At 52.1% G+C, this 19,145-nt stretch overlaps 1 protein-coding gene across 1 annotated transcript in view; it reads left to right on the forward strand.

The window, feature by feature from the left end:
- Positions 1-19,145, forward strand: part of KY (kyphoscoliosis peptidase) — a 46,677-nt gene that overhangs the window by 18,601 nt on the left and 8,931 nt on the right. The window contains exons 5-9 of the mRNA XM_043595345.1: positions 558-620; positions 3,567-3,649; positions 8,003-8,111; positions 9,627-9,744; positions 18,296-18,484. Of these exons, the coding sequence (XP_043451280.1) occupies positions 558-620; positions 3,567-3,649; positions 8,003-8,111; positions 9,627-9,744; positions 18,296-18,484 (562 nt within the window). The remainder of the gene's footprint in view (positions 1-557; positions 621-3,566; positions 3,650-8,002; positions 8,112-9,626; positions 9,745-18,295; positions 18,485-19,145) is intronic.

Below are 19,145 nucleotides of genomic sequence, written 5' to 3' on the forward strand. Positions count from 1 at the left end.
TAACTATTGGTAACCATTCTGCATTAATGGGTCCTGGATTGATAGGATTTGGTTGCCCTTGAACCTTCCTGAGGAATAATTTAATAATTGCTTGACTTTTCTGGGCTTCGGCTCCATAGAAACTGCCTTTCCCTCACCCACATTCATTTCTTCCCGTGGTCAGTTCTTATGTGGCAATGAATTCACTGGTGCTGTTGGCATCCCCAGCTGTGTTCCAAGATGGCAGGGGAATCCAGAGGAAGGCAGGAGCTCTAGGCTGTAGGTGGACCCACTGAGAAACACAAAGTTTTGATGTCGGGGTAAATTCTCCCTTTGCTTACAGACTGCGGTTCTCTTTGTTGTCATTCCCTCCCTGGTTGTCAGTCCTTCCTCCGCCTCAGCAGGAAGTCCAGAACAATTCCAGCAGTAATAGACGGTGGGTGGATATGGGAGCAAGAAGGCGGGGCACAGACATAGAAGAGGAGGGGTCAGAAGCCAGGACCACCACAAAGAGAATCGTCTGTGCTTGCGTTTTGACTTCTGAGGTGTCTCAACTTCTGACCTTTGGGATATTGCAGGTTTACAAGGTGATAAAAATGGAAACACAAGACCCCGGCAGCCTGGAGCAAAAGATGCCCATGGTAAGTTGCAGGGCCTTCTCCAGGGCCGTTCTGTGAGATGGTGAACTGGTTTAGCCCCATGGGCCAGTCTCCAGTCAATTGGAAATGGCTCTCTGGGTCCTATGTGAGAGTCTGGGGCTACCTCTGGGCTCAGGGTGGGGAGGAGTATCATGATTGATTAGCAAGGTCTGCCATGGACATAGGCAGAGTAATGAAAAGCTCACACACCATATGAGCCCAAAGCTGAAGCATAAACCCCAATAACAAGGCAGCCCATTACAGAAAACATATTAAACACAGAATTCAGAACTGTGTTAACTTTAAATGGAATGCCAAACCTGTGTAAGGTAGGAGGCATATGAATAAGTAGAATGGGACAGAGGGTAGAACCCTGAATGGGGTGATCGATGGCCTGGCTTTGAGTCCTATTTTTGTCCCTCCCTCACCTTCCTGGGGCCTCAGTTTTCTTCTCCATAGACCAGATGGCATCTAAGGTTTGGGAGAGCTTGGCACTTCTTCCCATTGTTTTGCTTTAAAGTTAGAATAATTTAGTTAATGCCACTGGTATTTTAAATGTATTTATGCAAAATCATATTTAGATCTTATATAATCTCTTCAGAAGGTAAATGTAATGAGGCATAAATCATTGTGGGTATTTTTAATGTTGAGATATTGTAAAATGGAACCAAGAAAGGGTAAAACTAGTAATAGGGTTTTCAGTCCCATTTTAGAAATGTCATCCTTCTCAATGGGGGCGGGGGAGACCTCGTTTGCAGAGTTATACCAAGCAGAAATTTGTTAAATGTAAGTCCACTTCATATCCACTTAGGTCACCCTGCTAGCCCTTGTCAGAGAATGGCAAGAGCCAGATTCTGCAGAGGGAAAAGGCACTGAGGACCTGCTGCGGGTCCCCACCCCCTTCTGAGAGGCTGGCTGGACAAGGGCTGCACTCAGACCACACAGGACAGGGGCTGACAGGGATCTAAGTGATGAGAGACAAGCGATCCCAGTACCAGCACCAGAGGAGTGACCCACAGTGGTGCTGGGCTTTCAGGGAGCCCCAGTGTAAGGCTGTACAGGACACAAGGATTATGGAGGGTCCAGGAAATATCTTGGTCCTTATAAAAGAAGTAGAAAAACGAAGAAAGAAAATACTAGGTTGGTGGTGACACCACAGCCTTGGGGTAGGGTTTACATAGCCTGCCTGCCCCCCACACGGTCTGCCTCCTCTTCAGAGAGGAACAGTCCTCAGGTCCTGGATGTGTCATAGCACGGGACATGGTGAGGACCCAGTCAGAGGCCTAGGGTCAAAGGGACCAAACCCCTCTAGGGGCTGCTGCAGAGTGTCAGCAGGAAGCAAGAAAGCAGAACAAAGTGGCCTTGGGGAATGTGCCAGACCCAGTTGGGCTGCAAAGAAAGAAGGCCTCGTTCTCAAAAGGAAGGGAGGTTAGAGTAGTGGGGAAATGAGGACGGACCCACATGGCCTGCGCCTGACAGCTGACTAGAGGCTGGGTTCTCCTCTGTGGCTGGAAATTGGTCAGCTCCCTAACCAGCTGGCACTGTGTCTCAGCCAATGCTGGCCCAGAGAGGATCTCGCAGGAGCTCGGGCCGGAGCTGGTGGGCCGCCCCCTCCCTACTCTCACTCTCCCGCCACATCTCTTGGGTCTGTAGCACCAAGGCCTGGGTCTCTCACAGACCTCGAGGGATGTCTGGGCAAACGCAGCTGCAGCCCCCACACCGGGCACGGACGCTTCACACCTCTACCCTTGTACTTGCCCACAGAGGACCCCTACCCTACACCCTCCCAGGGAGCAAAGCGGCACTGACCTTACAGCGTGATCCACCGTCTCGTTCACTCTCCCAGCTGCCCCATAGATTGTGCACCTCATGCCTGGCGGCTGAGTCCAGCAACCCCTAGCACAGTGGAGGTCGTGAAGGTCAGGCCCCCACTAGAACCTAGGCTTCATGCAGCCCCCACCGGCTGCTTCCCCATGTCACTCTGCTCTTCCCAGGCTGGCTGCCGTGCCCTGGGGCCCCACCAGCACCCCCACAGGGGAGTGGGGTTATCACTGAGTTAGGGGATCAGTGGCCCTTTGGCCCCACCCTCCTCACCTAACCCCTGGCCTCCCACCCAGCTTGCCTGACTTGGTCAGCCTTGAATAATGGGAGGACCTTGCCGGAGCCCAGGCTCTCTTTTGGTCTGAGACAGGGATTTGCTGCCCATCCGTGGCTGGTCTGACGACTGGTGTGCCCGGCTTCCTATAAGAAAGGCTGGCACAAAGGAGTGATTCTGGGGCCCGGCCTCCCTCAGAGCCCCCCGCCTCCGCAATACCTGGGGCACCTGTTGCTACAACACACTTGGCTTTCTTGGGGTGCTCCAGTCTATGGCTGACTGTGGGCAAGGGAGGAAGCCTGTCTGGGTGCCAAACACGCCTCACCCTACAGAAGCCTACAGAGCCTGGCTCCAGCACACCCTCCTTCCATACCCAGAGCACCCTCCACCCTGGGCGTCATAACTAGAGTACAGACCCTCCTTTCTTGAGCCTGTCAGGGGCTGGCCGCATTGCCTGGACACTTCCCACAGAGCACTCATTCCTGGAAAAGTTAGCAGGAAATCTGCAGAAAACTAAACGGTGGGGAGAAGGGGACTCCATCATTAATCTGCCTGGGCACTGCTGAGTTAATTGAGGTGAAACCAGTCTCTTTACTGCTGACTTCCCAGGGTCTGCAAATAGGCTCATGTTCCCCGTGACTCTCCAGACGAACTAGAGAAGTTGCCATAGTTCACAAACCAATTTGACCAAGGAACCCCTCTAGGAGATACAGGTCTTGGGAGCAGTTTTCCAGGTTCTGGGAATCATGCTGAAGGTCGGGCAATCACAGCACTTCAAAACGACAGAGAGGCATGGGCCGGGCAGCACTCACCAGCAGGCCTCAGTGGCTGACTGAGCCTCCCTGTGTTTCCAGTTTACCCCTGGGATCGGTCCAGCCTGAAATCCATGCCCCTGGACCTGCAGGAGTTTGAGAAACTGGACACGTATGCCTCACAGGTAAGAGAGCAGGCCTCTCTGCATAAGGTGGCTCGGAGTTTCCCGAGTCAGAGTAATGAAGTCTCTGCTCAAGCCCCTCCTAAATGCATCCAGAGTCCCTTGGATAGATGGCCCAGAGTGCCTTCTCACATCACATGGATGGAGAGAAGAAGGCCAAGTCACCAGGTCCCTGCTCAGGATGGAAGACCATTCTATCCCCCCCAATGCCACCCACGGTCCTGATGCTCCCACCCCAGGCCACACACCCCGCAGGCACCCCACTGGCAGGCCCCTCTGGCCGGCCCTATGCTGACCGCCTGCCATTGCCCATTTGGGCATTGCTGCTGCTGAGCCAGGCCACGCCCGGCCCCACGAAGAAAGGTGGCAAGAGGATGAGGGAGGGCCATGGGTGCAGCTGGCCAGCACCCACTGCAACCACAGCCTTGCTCACCCCTGGAGCACACGGGCTGCCAAGCTCTCACACGTCTGGGTCTAGGCTCTTCTGGGGTGGGGTTGGGGAGGGGCAGCTACAAAAGCAGAACCACTAGAGACAACTAGAGTCCTGGGAGCCAGGTGCTGCCTGATTGGAAGGGCCAAGGAGCTGGACCCATTGCTGATGTCAGAAGTAAGCCATCATAGGCCAGTAAGCAGGGAGATCATCTACAGCCAAAAAGACCACCCTGTGGCTGGCACATAGCAGGTACTCAGGAACCTTGTTTGCTAACCAATGAGTGGATGGATAGGGGCATGGATCCAGAGTCAGGTTAGAGGCAGGGCCATCAGTGGGGAGCCATCAGCTGTCCCAGCAGGAGCAGGCATGACCTGGATTAAGTGGGAACACTGAGAACAGAGAGGAGCAGAAAGGTCAACACTGAGCTGGGGACAGAGGGAGGACTCTATCCCAGTGTGTGCAAGGCAGTGGATGTGTGTGAGGGAGGGAAAAGGCAGGGGGCTCACAGGCTGCAGACTGGATGACGGAGGGAGAATGGGACAGCCAGCTCCTCACTACAAGAAGCAGTCTCAGGGGATGATGAGATCGTTTAGGGGCAGTGGGCTCCAGTATCTGGAACAGCCAGTGGAGGTGGCTGGGTGTCCAAGCCTGGAGCTGTATCCAGCCTGGAGAGGTCTGGGCCAGAAACACTGATTCAGGAACCATCAGATTTAGCTAAGAGCTGAAGCCACAGGGTGGCTGTCATCTTGGGGAGGACAGGGCAGGAGGTCCAAAGGGCCCGGAGCCACCTGAGGCCGAGGCAAGATCAAGAAGGATCGATGTTCTGGAAGGTGCAGGGAGAGTTCCCTGAGGTCAGGGATGGTCAATAGTGCGCAGTCTGGTCAAGTGAGGTTAGGACAGACTCATTTCTGCCACTTCAATACTGAAGTGCTTCCTACTCCCAGAGGGGAGGGTTGGAGCCTCAGTCGGACTCTGGCAGGCCAAGGAGCAAAGCGGGGGTTTGGGGGGGTGAAGACCCCACAGGAGCCTGGCAAAGAGGGGAAGGCTAGGTGTAGGCAGTCCTGAGAAAGAGATATAGGGAGGGGTACAGACAGGAGGGGATAGGGCAGCCAAGACTGGAAGGGAGAAGGTGAGGACACAGATGAGCAGGGGCACTGCCTGAGGAAGAGCAAGTCCTGCAAAGACAGGAGGCATGGCTGAGCAGGAGGAGGGCTCATTATGCAGAAGTCCTGCCTGGGCCTTGTCGAGTCTGAGGCCAGGCTGTCTCTGAGGAGAGAAGGGGGTGCAGTGCCAGAGTCTGAGGAGGGTGGGCTGTGTGGTAATGGCCACCCGGAGGGATGGGACAGGCTGCCAGTCCTGCTTGGAGAGCAGTGCCAGGAGCGCAGCTGAGGCCAGAGACTCAGCCACAGAGCAGTGTGTGTCCAGAGCCAGCCGGGCCCAGGTAGAGGGGACCAAAGGACCAGAAGCCACAGGGTTTTAAGTCAGGAATCAGCCAGGCTGGTGTGCAGGCCCTGCAATGTGTCCAGTGCTGTCCTTGGCCCGGGGAGAGCAACAGAGACCAGGACTGTGGAGTTGGAGCTGGACATCGAACAAAAGGAGGCGGGCAGCAGCTGGGCAGGTGGGAGGCAGAAGAGGGGTCCAGACATCTCCTTGTCGTCAGACAGTGGATCCTGGGGTTCGGATGTGAGTGGCGAAAAGGATCCAGACGCTCAGAGAGCTTAAGATGGGGGCTGGCAGAGGTGTGGGCAGCTATTGTAGAATTAAGCACTGGGTTGCCCCAGGTTCTCTATAAAGACTGAACATAGTCAGGGCTGCCTTTCCCACAACTCTAAACCTTGACCTAATTTGTTCTTTTTTTTTTCAGTTGTGGTAATATAATAAAATTTGCCCTTTTAATCATTTTTAAGTGTACAACTCAGCAGCATTGATTGCATTCACAGTATTGTACAACTATCACCACCATCTGTTTCCGAATCACCCAAACAAAAACTCTGTACCCATGAAGCAATCCCTCCCCATTCTCCCTGGTAACTTCTACAGCACTTACTGTCTCTATGAACTTTTTCACTCTCGATTCCATTTAAGTGGAATCATACGTACATGTCCTGTTGTGTCTGGCTTACCCAGCATCATGTTTTCAAGGTCGGTCCACACTGTAGCAGGTGTCAGAACTTCACTGCTTTTGATGGATGAATAATATTTCATGGTACAGATATATGCCACATTTGTTTACCCATTCATCTGTGATGGACACTTGGATTGTTTCTACCTTTTGTCTGTTGTGAATAATGTGGTCATGAACGGAGTTTGAACAAGTCTCTGTTTGAGTATCTGTCTCCAGATCTTTGGGGTGTATACCTCGGAGTAGAATTACTGGATCGTATGATTAATTCTGTTTAGCTTATTGAGGAACCCCCCCAAACCGTCCTCCACAGCAGCTGCACTGTTGTACATTCCCATGAGCCATGCACAAGGATTCTGATTTCTCCACATCTTGGAGATCTTTTTGATGACAACAGCCATCCTAGTGGTTGTGGTGTCCTGTGGTTGTGATCTGCATTGCCCTGGTGTCTAACGATGTGGAGCAGCTTTTCATCGGCCGTTTACGTATCTTTGGAGAAGTGTGTATTCCAGTCTACCCATTTTAAAATTAGGTTGTCTTTTTGTTGTCGAGTTGTGGAAGTTCTCTTACATATTCTGGATTCTACACCCTTATCAGATACATGATTTGCGAATACTTCCTCCCATTCTGTCAGTTGTCTTTTCACTGTCTTAATAATGTCCTTTGATGCCCACAAGATTTTTATTGTTATGAAGCCCAATTAATCTATTTTTTCTTTTTTACCTTGTATCTTTGGTATCATACCTAAGAATCTGTTGCCAAATCCAAAGTCATGATGATTTACTCCTGTGTTTACTTTAAAAAAATTTTTTTTAATGTTTTATTTATTTTTGAGACAGAGAGAGACAGAGCATGTGCAAGGGAGGGGCAGAGAGAGAGGGAGGCACAGAATCCCAAGCAGGCTCCAGGCTCTGAGCTGTCAGCACAGAGCCTGACGTGGGGCTCGAACTCACAAACCATGAGATCATGACCCGAGCCAAAGTCGGATACTCAACCAACTGAACCACCCAGGCGCCCGTCTCCTGTGTTTACTTCTAAGAGTTTTATCATTTAAGTTCTTTTAAGTGATTGATCTTTTTTGAGTTAATTTTTATATACGGTATGAAGTAGGGAGCCAACTTCATCCTTTTGCATGTGGATATCCGGTTGTCAAGCACCATTTGTTAAGGAGACTATTCTTTCCCCACTGAATGGACTTGGCATCCTTGTCAGAAAAGTCAGTTAGCCATAGGTGTATGAGTTAATTTCTAGACTCTCAATTCTATGCCATTGGCCTATATGATCCTTATGTCAGTATCACACTATTTTGATTACTGTAGTTTTGTAGTAAATTTTGAAATCCAGGAATATGAGTCCTCCAACTTTTTTTTTTTCAAAATTGTTTTGACTATTCTGGGTCCCTTGCAATTCCATATGAATTTGAGGATGGGCTTTCCATTTCTGCAAAAAAGACCTTTGGAATTTTATAGGGATTGTGTTAAGTCTGTAGATGCTTTGGGTGGTACAGATCATGAGTAGGGGCTGCTACAGCTGCCCAGATGTCTGCCCACCTGGCTGGCCTCAGGGTCTGCAGTGAAAAGATGTGTAGCTGTAGGGCCAGTGACTCAGCTGGTCAGCCCTACCTGATATGTACAGCCCCCTACCAAAGGTTGCCCTCAGCCTAGCCTTTGTGCTTCCGGCTCTTTCCTCCTCCTCTGCCTGGAAGAAAAGCAGCACCAGCTGCAGGTGTCAGGGCACTGGGCTCTCACAGCCCTCATCCAGGGTCTGACATATGACATAGCATACCCCTCCCACTCCCCAGGTGACAGTCAAGAGTGGCCTGGACGAGCTGGTGAGCGACCTGCTCCAGGAGGCCCACAGTGACCTGGAGAGGGTCCGCGTGATCTGGATCTGGATCTGCCACCACATAGGTAGGCCCACCTGTGGTGCCACTGGCTCTAGGACTCCTTTGACGCCATTCCCTGAAGGACCCTGTTCCCAAGGGAGCCTCTCTGGGATTCCCTTGACCAGCAGTGTGTAGGGAAAGAGATGGACGGTGGAGGAGAAGGGTTCCCAGATGGCTAGGTTGAACCACCAAAGACTAATGAAGGAGGGTAAAACTCAACATGTGCTAACAGTCTCCATGAAGGGTTGTTTAGTGGCGGGGGGGGGGGGGTCCCACGTGGTCATCTGCCCACAGCCCGTGACCAGAGCTAAGGTCCCTTCACTCAGCGGCAGTATTCCCTCAGTCCTGGCTTCCCGGTACACCTGCTCCACAGACCTGAGAACCCAGGACAGAAGGTCATCTCCAAGAAGGATGGGGCAGATTCATAACTATTGGAGAAGTTATCGCCACACCAAAGGTTTCTTCAAGTACCAGTGCCAGGAAAAGTAGGCTCTCCTCCCCCTGCTCACTGATCTCACACCGGTGACCTCAGCCACCAGTCCTCACCCCACCTCCAAGCAAGCTCAGGGCACCTGGGCCCGTGCAGCTGTCCCCAGCTCTGCACAGGACAGCCTTGGGGGTCTGACCAGCTCATGCCAAGCCCCACAGGTGGTTGCTAGGGGGATGCTGGATGCAGCCCCTTGCAGTCGATGGAAGAGCCAGGTGGTGGGGTGGACTTCCAGTGTTTTCCTTGTGACATAACAAGCGGGGCTCTCCTGATCTGCTGCCATTGGGCCTTTCCTTTGTCCTCCCAGAGCAGCAGTGAGGGATGCCACTTACAGCATGAACTCACTTGACACAGGTAGGATATCTTGACCATAGGGCCTGAGAGGCCATTTCCTCCCACCCCAAGCCCAGCAGCTCAGTTCAGCCTGGGTCTTGAGAGGGCAGAATCAGAAACAGAACATTAGGTAGGACTTCATTTACTGCCTGCCACCCTTACATGTGTTCCCTTTGTGCCCTTAGTGGCCACAACGATTCCTGCCTCAGGGCCTCACCGCTGGCCTTAGGCTGTTAGTGAATGACAAGCTGTTTGGCGGTAGCTCGGAGTGCCCCCTGTGGGTCAGTGTGAAGCCCTGGGGGGGGGGGGGTGGTGGCTGCAACAGGGATAAACTGCTTGCAGACCTGCATGGTGGGGGTGGGAAGGGAGGGCAGAGCCCCCACCTCTAGTGCTATCTTGGTCTCCTTCCCTCCCAGGCTCTCCCTGGAGGCCGAAGGAACCAGTCAGCAGCCTCCTCTGCCAATGCCTTGTTCTTCCTCTAGCCACTGCACTTTTCTCGCCACAGTGATGTTTCCGAGAGTTGGCCCTGGCTGGACATGGGTTCCCTTCAGCCCACAGCAGTTTCTCCCCGACCTGAGAGAGGTCCACCCAAATGGTGCTGAAAGCACAGCCGAGGGTGAGGGTGGGGCCACAAGCCATGGACTCCCCGCCCCCTTCTCCTCTGCACCAACCTTGGTTGCCTCCCAGGACCTGTTTCTCACAGCCTCCTCTGCCCTCCAGAGTATGACATTGAGGCTGCCCAGGAGAAGGACCGCCAGGCCTTCAAGCCCACTGACATCCTGCGGACCCAGAAGACCAATTGTGACGGCTACGCTGGACTCTTTGAGAAGATGTGCAGGTACGAGAGGGGTCCAGCAAAAGGCAGGGAGCCCTGGGCTGACCATCCTGACCCATCCCTTCTCCCCTTCCGAAGCACCAAGCACCTTCACCCACATGCCAGGCCTGAAATCTGAGTTTGCAAACTCTGCTCTGGAATCCAAGTGAGTCCTGAAAAGGTCAATTTCTCCCTTTTTAACACCAGCATAATTGACTTTGTACCATCTGCCGGGCTTCACGATGCATTAACATAATGGCAGATGAATGCACTGAGATAATTTGGTTATAAAAGGCCCTTTTCCCACCTTCTCCGATCTCTGTGCAGCTGAAGGTTAGAAGAATGGCAGGTCCGGGAACAGGAGGACAATGGCTGCTGACACCAAGGGGACTGTGAAAGCTGTCCTCAGGGCTGGCACAGGGGCCCTCTCTTGGGGGAAACAAAAGATCTCCTACCTGAAAAGATCTGTCAGTTGGAGAAGCTGAATAACTAGGAAGCAGCTTTTCTCCTGGAGCCTTTGGGCTCCACTTTCATTGCTCTGGGAACACGCACCTGGTCACGCTGCCCAGGTGGGTGACAGCAGGCGAGTAGCTGGTAAGGAAACCACTTGTGTTCGGAGATACTGTTGCTGCTTCTAGGTGACCTCGAGACAGGCTCCAGGCTGGGGGAGCCCCGCCGACCCCACAGCCTCCTGTGCCCAGTCTCCAAGGTCTGCGGTGTTCCACAGGACACAACCAGGCAGCCCTGGCCTCCTCCCCAGGGAGATGGACAGGCTCTGCCCACCGTCTCCACAGGCCTCTGGGGAAAGGGGCCCCTCGGGCACCCAGATATCAGCCCACCAGGACTCAGGTGGCAGTTCATCATCAAACCAAGCGCAGCAACAGACACTTAAGAGTCCACAGGTGGGCATTTGTATTCTGTCCTCGCTGCACACATAGCCCATTCCCGGCCTAGCACCCAGCTGTCGGGTTCCCACCCTGCAACACCACCACCAGGCATAGACATGTGCCTGCCCCCGTGTGGCTCTAGGCCTCCTGCCTATTCCCCACTCTTCACTCCCCCCACCTCCAAGCCCTACCCCTGAGACCACAGTCCCAGAGGCAGCCAGGGCAGGTCCTGGTACAGAGGATGCAACCCCTCTGCAGCCCATCCAGTCCGCCGGACCGGTCCTTCCGACCCCTCACATTTTTGCCCCCACTCCAGACCTGGACACCCTAACGTGCCGGCGGGCCCCTCCAGGAACCGGGACCCTCACTGACCCTCTGCCCAGACTCCCTAGGCCCTGACTTCCCGAACAGGACTACTGACTCATGCTGTCCTGTAAAGTCCTCTAAAATCTGACCTCCGGCACCCTTCCAGCCCTGCACCTGTGACACTGCCTGCACTTCCGTGTCCTCAAGCTCGCTCTGCTCCCGTCTCTCATGCTCCTTCCAGGATGGCCCCCTCCTTTTCCCTCCCTTGATGTCATCAGCACACTTTATACACAAGCTCCCGTCTTGCCTTATGCTTCTATTTAGTAATTTTTCCAAATTAAAAAAAAAAAACTTGTTAATGATAGATGACTTTTAAAATGCAAAGAAAAAAGAAGAAAATCAGTTACTCTGACCATTTAGAGAGAACACTTCACATTGCCACATTCCTTTCCAGACTTTGTTCTAGCACAGATGTGTTCCCTGTGCTCATCTTTTCTTATATGTCTTATAGGTCTAATACATCTTTTATGTGTCTTTAGCTGCTCATTATTTCTGCTTCCCCTATGAACACCCACTCAGAATCCTTCACACCGTAGGTCCTCAATGACAGGAAATGACAAGATATTCCGAGTGCAGTTGTATGAAATGGGCCTTATTCTCTTTTTAAATAACGGAATAGCCCTTAGACTGTTTTCAGCTCTATTTGTCCCTGGCATCTTTCAGAGTGTAATTTTCATCTTAGTTTGCCAACTTGAAAGCACTCAGGACTTTTAAGTCATATAGTGTATCCTTCTTTATCCACCACAAGCTTTCCAGCATGGTACAGAAAGGGTGCCAGATTTAAAGCCAGAAAGACTTTTGCAGTCCGCAGTTTACCAGTCCTTAATTTCCAGTTCTTGATTTACCACTTGTTAGTTCTGTGTGTTTTGGAAAGGCACTGAACCTCTCAGAGCCTCAATTTTCTCATCTGTACATGGGGACTGTATTGCCTATCGGCAGTTCTGTAGGGCTAGATGAGAACACGCATTTTAGAGTTTGCTCACCTGACATACGGGTTGTTTTTTCAACCTTGCCTGTCTTTCTTGAGTATGGGAGTGTTGTTGCTCTGTGGAACTTTCCTACAGACACACATAGACTCAGAAAATTGACACTTGCCTTGAGTGAACCTGTCAGCTTTTTGGCCTGGTCCGGATGCTTAACAATGGCCCTATTCTGGCCTGCAGCTGCTCATTAAAACATCCCAACATTTTACAGCATTTAAAGCTAAGTTCCAGCCTGGCAGTTAGCATGTGGAAAACTCTGCACATTGCTCAGACGTTTAATCGTAGCTCACGGTTCCCTGGGTCCCTTTAACTTTTGCTTTAAACATCAGTAACCTCGGCCATGCATCACTTTCCTAATTCCCCGACCTTCCAAATAATTGCCGAAGGTTTGGTAAATTCATTAGCGGAGTCCTTAATAACAGAAGACATGTAATCCACACTTGCTGATTTATCCCGGCTCAGTTGTCAGGGTGGCCTCTTAGCAAGAGTAGTACCCACGCGGCCATCATTACTTCTGCCAGTCCATTCTGCCTCCCTGCAACGGCCTCATTAAAGACTGATTTAATAAAGTAATTTGGTGGGGAACTCAGATATTTTTGCAACATCCTTCACTTCCTCATCGTCTTTCCTGAGTAACTGATGGGAGTTGTTTTTTGGGGTTTTTTTGTTAGTGCTATTGCTTGTAACTGCTGGTCTGGTTTCTTTCTGATTTCCCATCATCCAGCATTAATGTCCTTTCTTATGCCTCAATTCCCCACAGCCTTCATGAATTCTGCTTAACTTCCTTGCAGGGGCCAAGCTCAATTCCCCAGATTCCTGCCACCAAGTCAGCCTCCAGTACAGCCCCTCCCCTTGTTATCACGGCTCTAGCGCCATCAGCTATAGCAGATTTTCTAGAGACTTTTGGTAAAGCAAGGAGCCTATTACAATTTGAGGCTTTGATATTGTGGAGACTGATTGTCACCAATCAGATGTCAGCCTGTTTTGCATCCATCCTTCAGCTGTTCCCTGAGAACAAGAGCAGAGGCACACTTCTGCTCAGCACGATGTCCCAGACGATCCCAGCACAACACTTGGTTCCAAAGGCCCCAAAAGGCTGGGGATGGACCATCTCAGCCTCCTAGAAGAGGCAGATACCCTGCATAACCTTAAGTTATCCCCAGATCTGACTTTGTCATAAAAAGCCTCTGAAAGGGACATCTGAATTCCCTCGGCCTTATAGATACGCCAAAGGATAGCATTCGCAGACATGGATGACATCACCAGAACAAACCATCCTTTAATTTTGCTCAGTGCCCCAACCATACATTTATAAATTAAAACAAACCTTGGCAATCAAAACGGCTGCTACAATACAAATCCTCCGGAACTATGTGCAGCAGGACAACTGAGTCCTGGTGCGGCTCTGGCCACTAGTTGGCTGTGTGTCCCCAGGCAAGTCGGCTTCCTTCTCTGTTCTGCTGACTCCTCACGTGTCAGAGAGGAGGCCCCTGAGATCACACCCCACAAGGCCCTTCGCAGGGTCTCAGCATGAGACTTATTACTGTGGTTATAGTTACTGACCTCACCATAAAGGCTGGTGCCAGAAAAGGCAAAGGGGACCGTATAGCAGAAATAGAGACACTGTTGAATTTACAAGAAATCAACTATATAAACTGTGAAACATAAGCCATGGTTATGATTGTCCTGCTGCAGGAGAGAAATCACAAACTGTTTTTGGTAGATTCTAAACTACCTTGATTGCATCAATATTAACTTTCTTGAGGACCAATGTTTCAGGGACAACAAGGGCCTAAAACTTCTACTTCGCATATGCTTGTCCACTTAAAGTGACCATTAGGCTTAAGGTTAGTGAAACTACATTTCCAATAAAAAATTAGCATTAAAAATCATGATATTTTCCTCAAGATACAAAAAAGAAAGCATGCTTCATTACCTCTCCCTTGGCAACATCCCTCCCTCCCTCCCTCTCTTACTTTCCACATGATTCACACACCTTAGAGAGGTGATCAGAGTTGGGGGAGTCCGCTATGGTCAGAGCCTGATGCCCACAGGGCACATTGCCCACCCCAGACGGGGCAGCCACCCTGCTGGGGGCCTGGCAGTGGTGTGGCTAACACAGCATTTATGGTTTTCATGGCAGGACCCTGACCATGTCTGTATAAAATAACAGTCACAGGCTGGTTCTACCACATCCTCAATCGATACCACTAGTGTTGGTGTTTTAAAAACGGTCAAGGGGCGCCTGGGTGGCTCGGTTGAGCGACCGACTTCGGCTCAGGTCATGATCTCACGGTTTGTGAGTTTGAGCCCCGCGTCGGGCTCTGTGCTGACAGCTCAGAGCCTGGAGCCTGCTTGGGATTCTTTGTCTCCCTCTCTCTCTGCCCCTCCCCCACTCATGCTCTGTCTCTGTCTCAGAAATAAATAAACATTAAAAAAATTTTTTTTAACGGTCAAAAGGAAAACCCAAGATTCTGCAGCCTGAGGTTATTAGGTAGATGTCGTGGGATGCTATTTTGGTCTCTAAGATGGCTGGTCAGATCTCAGTAGTAGGAGGTGGAAACATTTCTGTCCCTTCTTCAATGCTCTTCTAGATCTTTCTAGCGAATTCCTCTTCCTTTGGTCCCCTAAAAGGGCTGTGTTCATCACTGGCATTTTAGTGATGGTGCACATATCTGCTCCCCTTACAACTATGAGCGCATCTCGGGCAGCCAGTGAACTTTACTTTTACAATATTTTATTACGCTATAGTATTTATCATGCTATGAGATATGATATTATTCCCTGGTGCCTGGTACAGTGCTTTTCACATAGTGTACACAGCCAGTGATCTTCTGGTAACATGAAATGGCCGTGGGTCATCCTGACTAGCACCCAGCAGCTGGAATGACTAGTTCCACTATTTTGCATGAGAATTATGGATTATTAACAGTAACGCCTTATGACTTCTTTGTCCAATTCATCTTGCATATTGCTGCCAGGTAACAAAATATCCTCCTATCATAGTTAAGCATGGCATAAGCCTACAGCTGAGTTTATTTTTTCCTCTTTGTTCTGCCCCAGGCATTCCCCATGGCCTTCCCAGTTTCTGTTCAGTCTGTCACAGGAGAATTAGCCCCTAGAGATCAGTTCATGCCAACCTTTCTTTTTGCCCGTGATGGGCCTGGCAAGGTCACACTGGAGGCGACCGTACAGCTGAGACGGAGCCCTGATCCCCTGGCTCAGCCCAGAGCCCACCCATCCTGCCACCCAGTTCTGCCTCCTTCCGCCCTTCGCAGGCTTGGGACTGAGCCCACTGCTCCTCCCCGACTTGGGTCTCAAATCCTATCTCCACCCCTCAGTGGGAGGGTACCCGCAGGTCCACTGCCTGGGACACGCTTCTTCTGGGAGGGCATTCAGGCTGAATTCCAGTGGGCCACACTGCCGGCAGCGGCACCTGGGCCGTTGCCCTGTAACACGTGGGGGCCGTGTGGACGTTCAGTGCTCAGCTTCCTTCCTGGACTGCAGGGGGCTCTGGGGCGAGACCGGGCCCCAGTGGGTGGCTTGTCCAGAGTGTACAGCCCGCCTCAGTCAACTTACCCCTGCGCAGGACTGTTCCCAGGGCTCCACGTATCCCTCCACATGCTCCTTCCTGCAAGTGAGCGCGCACGGACGTTTCTGGGCAAGAAAGGAAAATAACTCACTGAAGAATGCAATTTCAAGTAGTATTTATGGATTTTTTCCAATTCTAAAAGTAACACATAATCATTACTGAAAATTTAGTAGATATAGAGAAGTTTGAAATAGAAAATTACAATCACCCCTAATCGCATTACTAGGAGACCAGGTAAAGACAGCCGCGGCTCGCTCTGCCCTCCTCCGCCGCTTCTCCCCCTACACACGCACGCACACGCACCCACACGTGCACACGCGCACGCTCAGGCCTTGCGCTGATGGCAGAGTTTTATAGGCATTTGTCAATTAACATTGTCTGGGGCGTGTCTTCCCTCACGTTTCGCACTCTCTCTGAATAGATGGAACCCCACCCTCTAGGAAAGCACCCCCTCCCCCTGCCAATGCGCACCTCCATCCCACCCTCTGGCCTTGGTTTCCCCCCTACCCCTCTGTGCTGCGCATTTTCTCTAAGACCTTAAACATGTTCAGATCCCCCCACCCCAGAGAGGCACCCCCCCTTCTCCTCCTGCAGCTAACGAGGCAGGGGGCTCTCCAGAAGCACTTTCTCTCCTCCTGGGGGCTCCTCCGCTCCTCCTCCACCCGCAGCTGCCTCCTGTGCCTCCTGCCCCAGGGCCACCCTTCTGCTCCAGGAGTGGGTTTTGGCTTTTACCAGCAGGAAAACCTGACATCAGGATCCAGTCCCTCTTGCTCCCTGCTCCCATTCCCCCACGTGCTCCTGAAACCCTTCCCAGAGGGCTTCGCTGCTCTGCTCGTGTGGCATTTCTTAGACAGCCTGGGAGGCCTGGACCCGCTTCTGTGAGGCCGCAGGCAGAAGGGCAGGCCTGCCCCCTGCAGAGGAGGAAAGCTCAAGCAGACATGGGAGCAGCGGTTGTCATGTGCAGGCAAAGCAGCACCTTGGCAGGGTGGGAGGTGGAAACGCGCAGGTTCCCCATGTCGGCTTCACAGACTTTCTCAACAAATGACAAGTAACATTTAGATACATAATATTTCATCCAATATTCTGATGTGGGGTTTTTTGGGGGTTTTTTGGTTATTTTTTTTGTTTTTTGGTTTTTTTTTAGAGAGAGAGAGAGAACATGAGCAGGGCAGGGGCAGAGAGAGAGAGGGAGAGAGAAAAAAATCCCAAGCAGGCTCCCCACTGTCAGCACAGAGCCTGATGCTGGGCTCAAACTCACAAACCCCGAGATCATGACCTGAGCCAAAACCAAGACTCCGCGCTTAACCAGCTGAGCCACCCAGGTGCCCCCAATATTCGAATTGCTAATCAAACATATATTTTTAGAGGGAAAAATTCCCGTTCCTGTGATGAATGCAGAACCATTCCCCCTGCTGGTTACCTGGAGAGGCTGCGTGGCCCTCTTTTGGAAGGCCCCTGAGCCTGCAGGCCTGGTCTGCAGAAGGACCCTGGCCCTGGCCACCAGGGACCACCGGGCCTGATCCACACCCACAGTACAGAATTGCTTCATATGAGGGGAGTGCAGACTCAGCGGGTACCTTGCATGATACTCAAAGGAGCTACATTTGAGGGGCCACCATGAACGTCCTGGATAGCATGCACTGTGTGTTTATTATACCCATCTGCCACAAGTGAAGGAAAAGGGTCATGAAGAAGGAGCACCTTTCTCTAATTCACACAAAGGCCCCCAGGAGAGCTAGCACAGGGTGTCCCCGGGGTCAGAGTAGCGGTCTACACTGGTAACTGCCATGCAGTGGGCAGGGCCACTGAAGAGGAAGTCCAGCTGGTCATGGAGGGACTCTCAGGGCTCTTGCTTTGGCCTTGGGGTGGTGCCTCAGGGTTTCAGCTGTAAATGCCCAGGTTGTAGCCTGCATGATTTCTGTGGTCCCCACAGGTGACCAGCATCCATCCCCCCACTGTCCAGGCCACAAAAAGTGGTGCCACCTAGGTTGTGAGCTCTGGGGGAACACACTCTCAGGAGAGTGGAAAGCTCAGGTTGAGTGAGCAGTCAACATTTTCACCCCCAAAGGACATCCACAGGGGACTCTGAAACTGCGGCCAGGGCAATCAGTCATCAAATGAGCTTAATGCACCGCAGTGGCCCTGGCAGTCAGCCCTGAGTAATCTTAGCAACGGGCCGGTCCTCTCCCAGTCAGGGCTGGAGACACTGGCTGCCCCACCCCAGGTGTCCCCACACAGGTGTCCTAGGGCAGTGTCCGCTTTCTTCTGTACTCTCACATCCAGCACCCCTCCCTGATACTGGTCACCTAGACCAGCTCCTCAGTCACCTGTTTAGAGCCTCTGGTTCTTCAAGAACATCGTCATTTCCTGGGTTTCCATGTTCTTGGGGTGACCCTCACCATTGCACCCACTGTCCTCCGGAAGAGCTGCAGGTGAAGCACCAGGCAGGTTCAGTCCAGGGAAGGATGTTTCAGGAGTCTTTAGGGATGCACAGGCAGTAGGGACTAAAGCCAGTCTGTGCAGGTAGGACCCACCGACCCTGTGTCCCCCTATCCCCCAGCCCTGGAAATAAAAGCCCTCAGGCCATCTGTATGTGGCTTGTGAAAGGCAGGGAAAAGGAAGGGGGGGAGCAGGGAACTGACGGACAGCAGATATGTCTGAGGCCTGGGGCTGTGGACAGACAGACTTGTGGGGGAGGGGCAGCGCCAGCAGGAGCCCACCTCTCAGACCCCCTGTCCCACCCTCAGGATCGCTGGAGTGCAGTGCATGACCGTGCCTGGCTACTCCAAGGGCTTTGGCTACCAGACAGGACAGAGCTTCTCGGGGGAGTTTGACCATGCCTGGAATGCTGTGTACCTGGAGGGGAGATGGCACCTGCTGGACAGCACCTGGGGCAGCGGCCTGGTGGACTCTGCCACCTCCAAATTCACCTTCCTGTAAGTATAAATCTCAGTTCTGTTGCCTGTCTGCTTGGTGGACATGGGGGAGGTGCCAGGTTGAAGCAGCGGGTAGACAAGCCAGGTGGATGGGGAAGGTGGGCTCTGCTTGCTGCTGGCCACTCCCGCCCTTCCTCCAGCTCTGAGATGAGCCAGCTCCAAGCCGACAGTAAGGGTCCAGACATTTCTGTCACCTCACCCTCCACCTGCGAAAATCCCTCCTCTGGCTCCCCGTTGCCCCCTCCACCCAAGTTCTAAAAGCCCAGCATTTGCCCACAGGCCGTATGGGAGAGGAAAGGGGGGGCTGAGAAACTTCTTTAGCAGTCTGTAGATTCCCTTCAGGCCTTTGGCCCATTGACCGTATTACAGCTCTCACTGGGATGCCAGAATTCTCTTCCTGGTGTTTGCTTCCACCAGACACCAGGGTTCCTCCTCCTCCTCTCTGGGCTGAATGCAGCCACATCATATCTGTGCGGAAGGGGTTATGGCTTGTAGGAAGGGATGCTGTGGGTGCACAGAGTCACCGCGAGACACGGTGGGGCAGGGTGGAGGGTGCAGGGCGCTGGAGCATGTCTGTTCTCCAAGGCTTTGACCAACTGTGGTTTTAACCTAAGGCCGTGACATTCATCCTGGATCATAAACTCTCTCTGCAGCTCAGATT

The sequence above is a fragment of the Prionailurus bengalensis genome, chromosome C2, assembly GCF_016509475.1.
Source record: "Prionailurus bengalensis isolate Pbe53 chromosome C2, Fcat_Pben_1.1_paternal_pri, whole genome shotgun sequence".
Taxonomy (NCBI): Eukaryota; Metazoa; Chordata; class Mammalia; order Carnivora; family Felidae; genus Prionailurus; species Prionailurus bengalensis.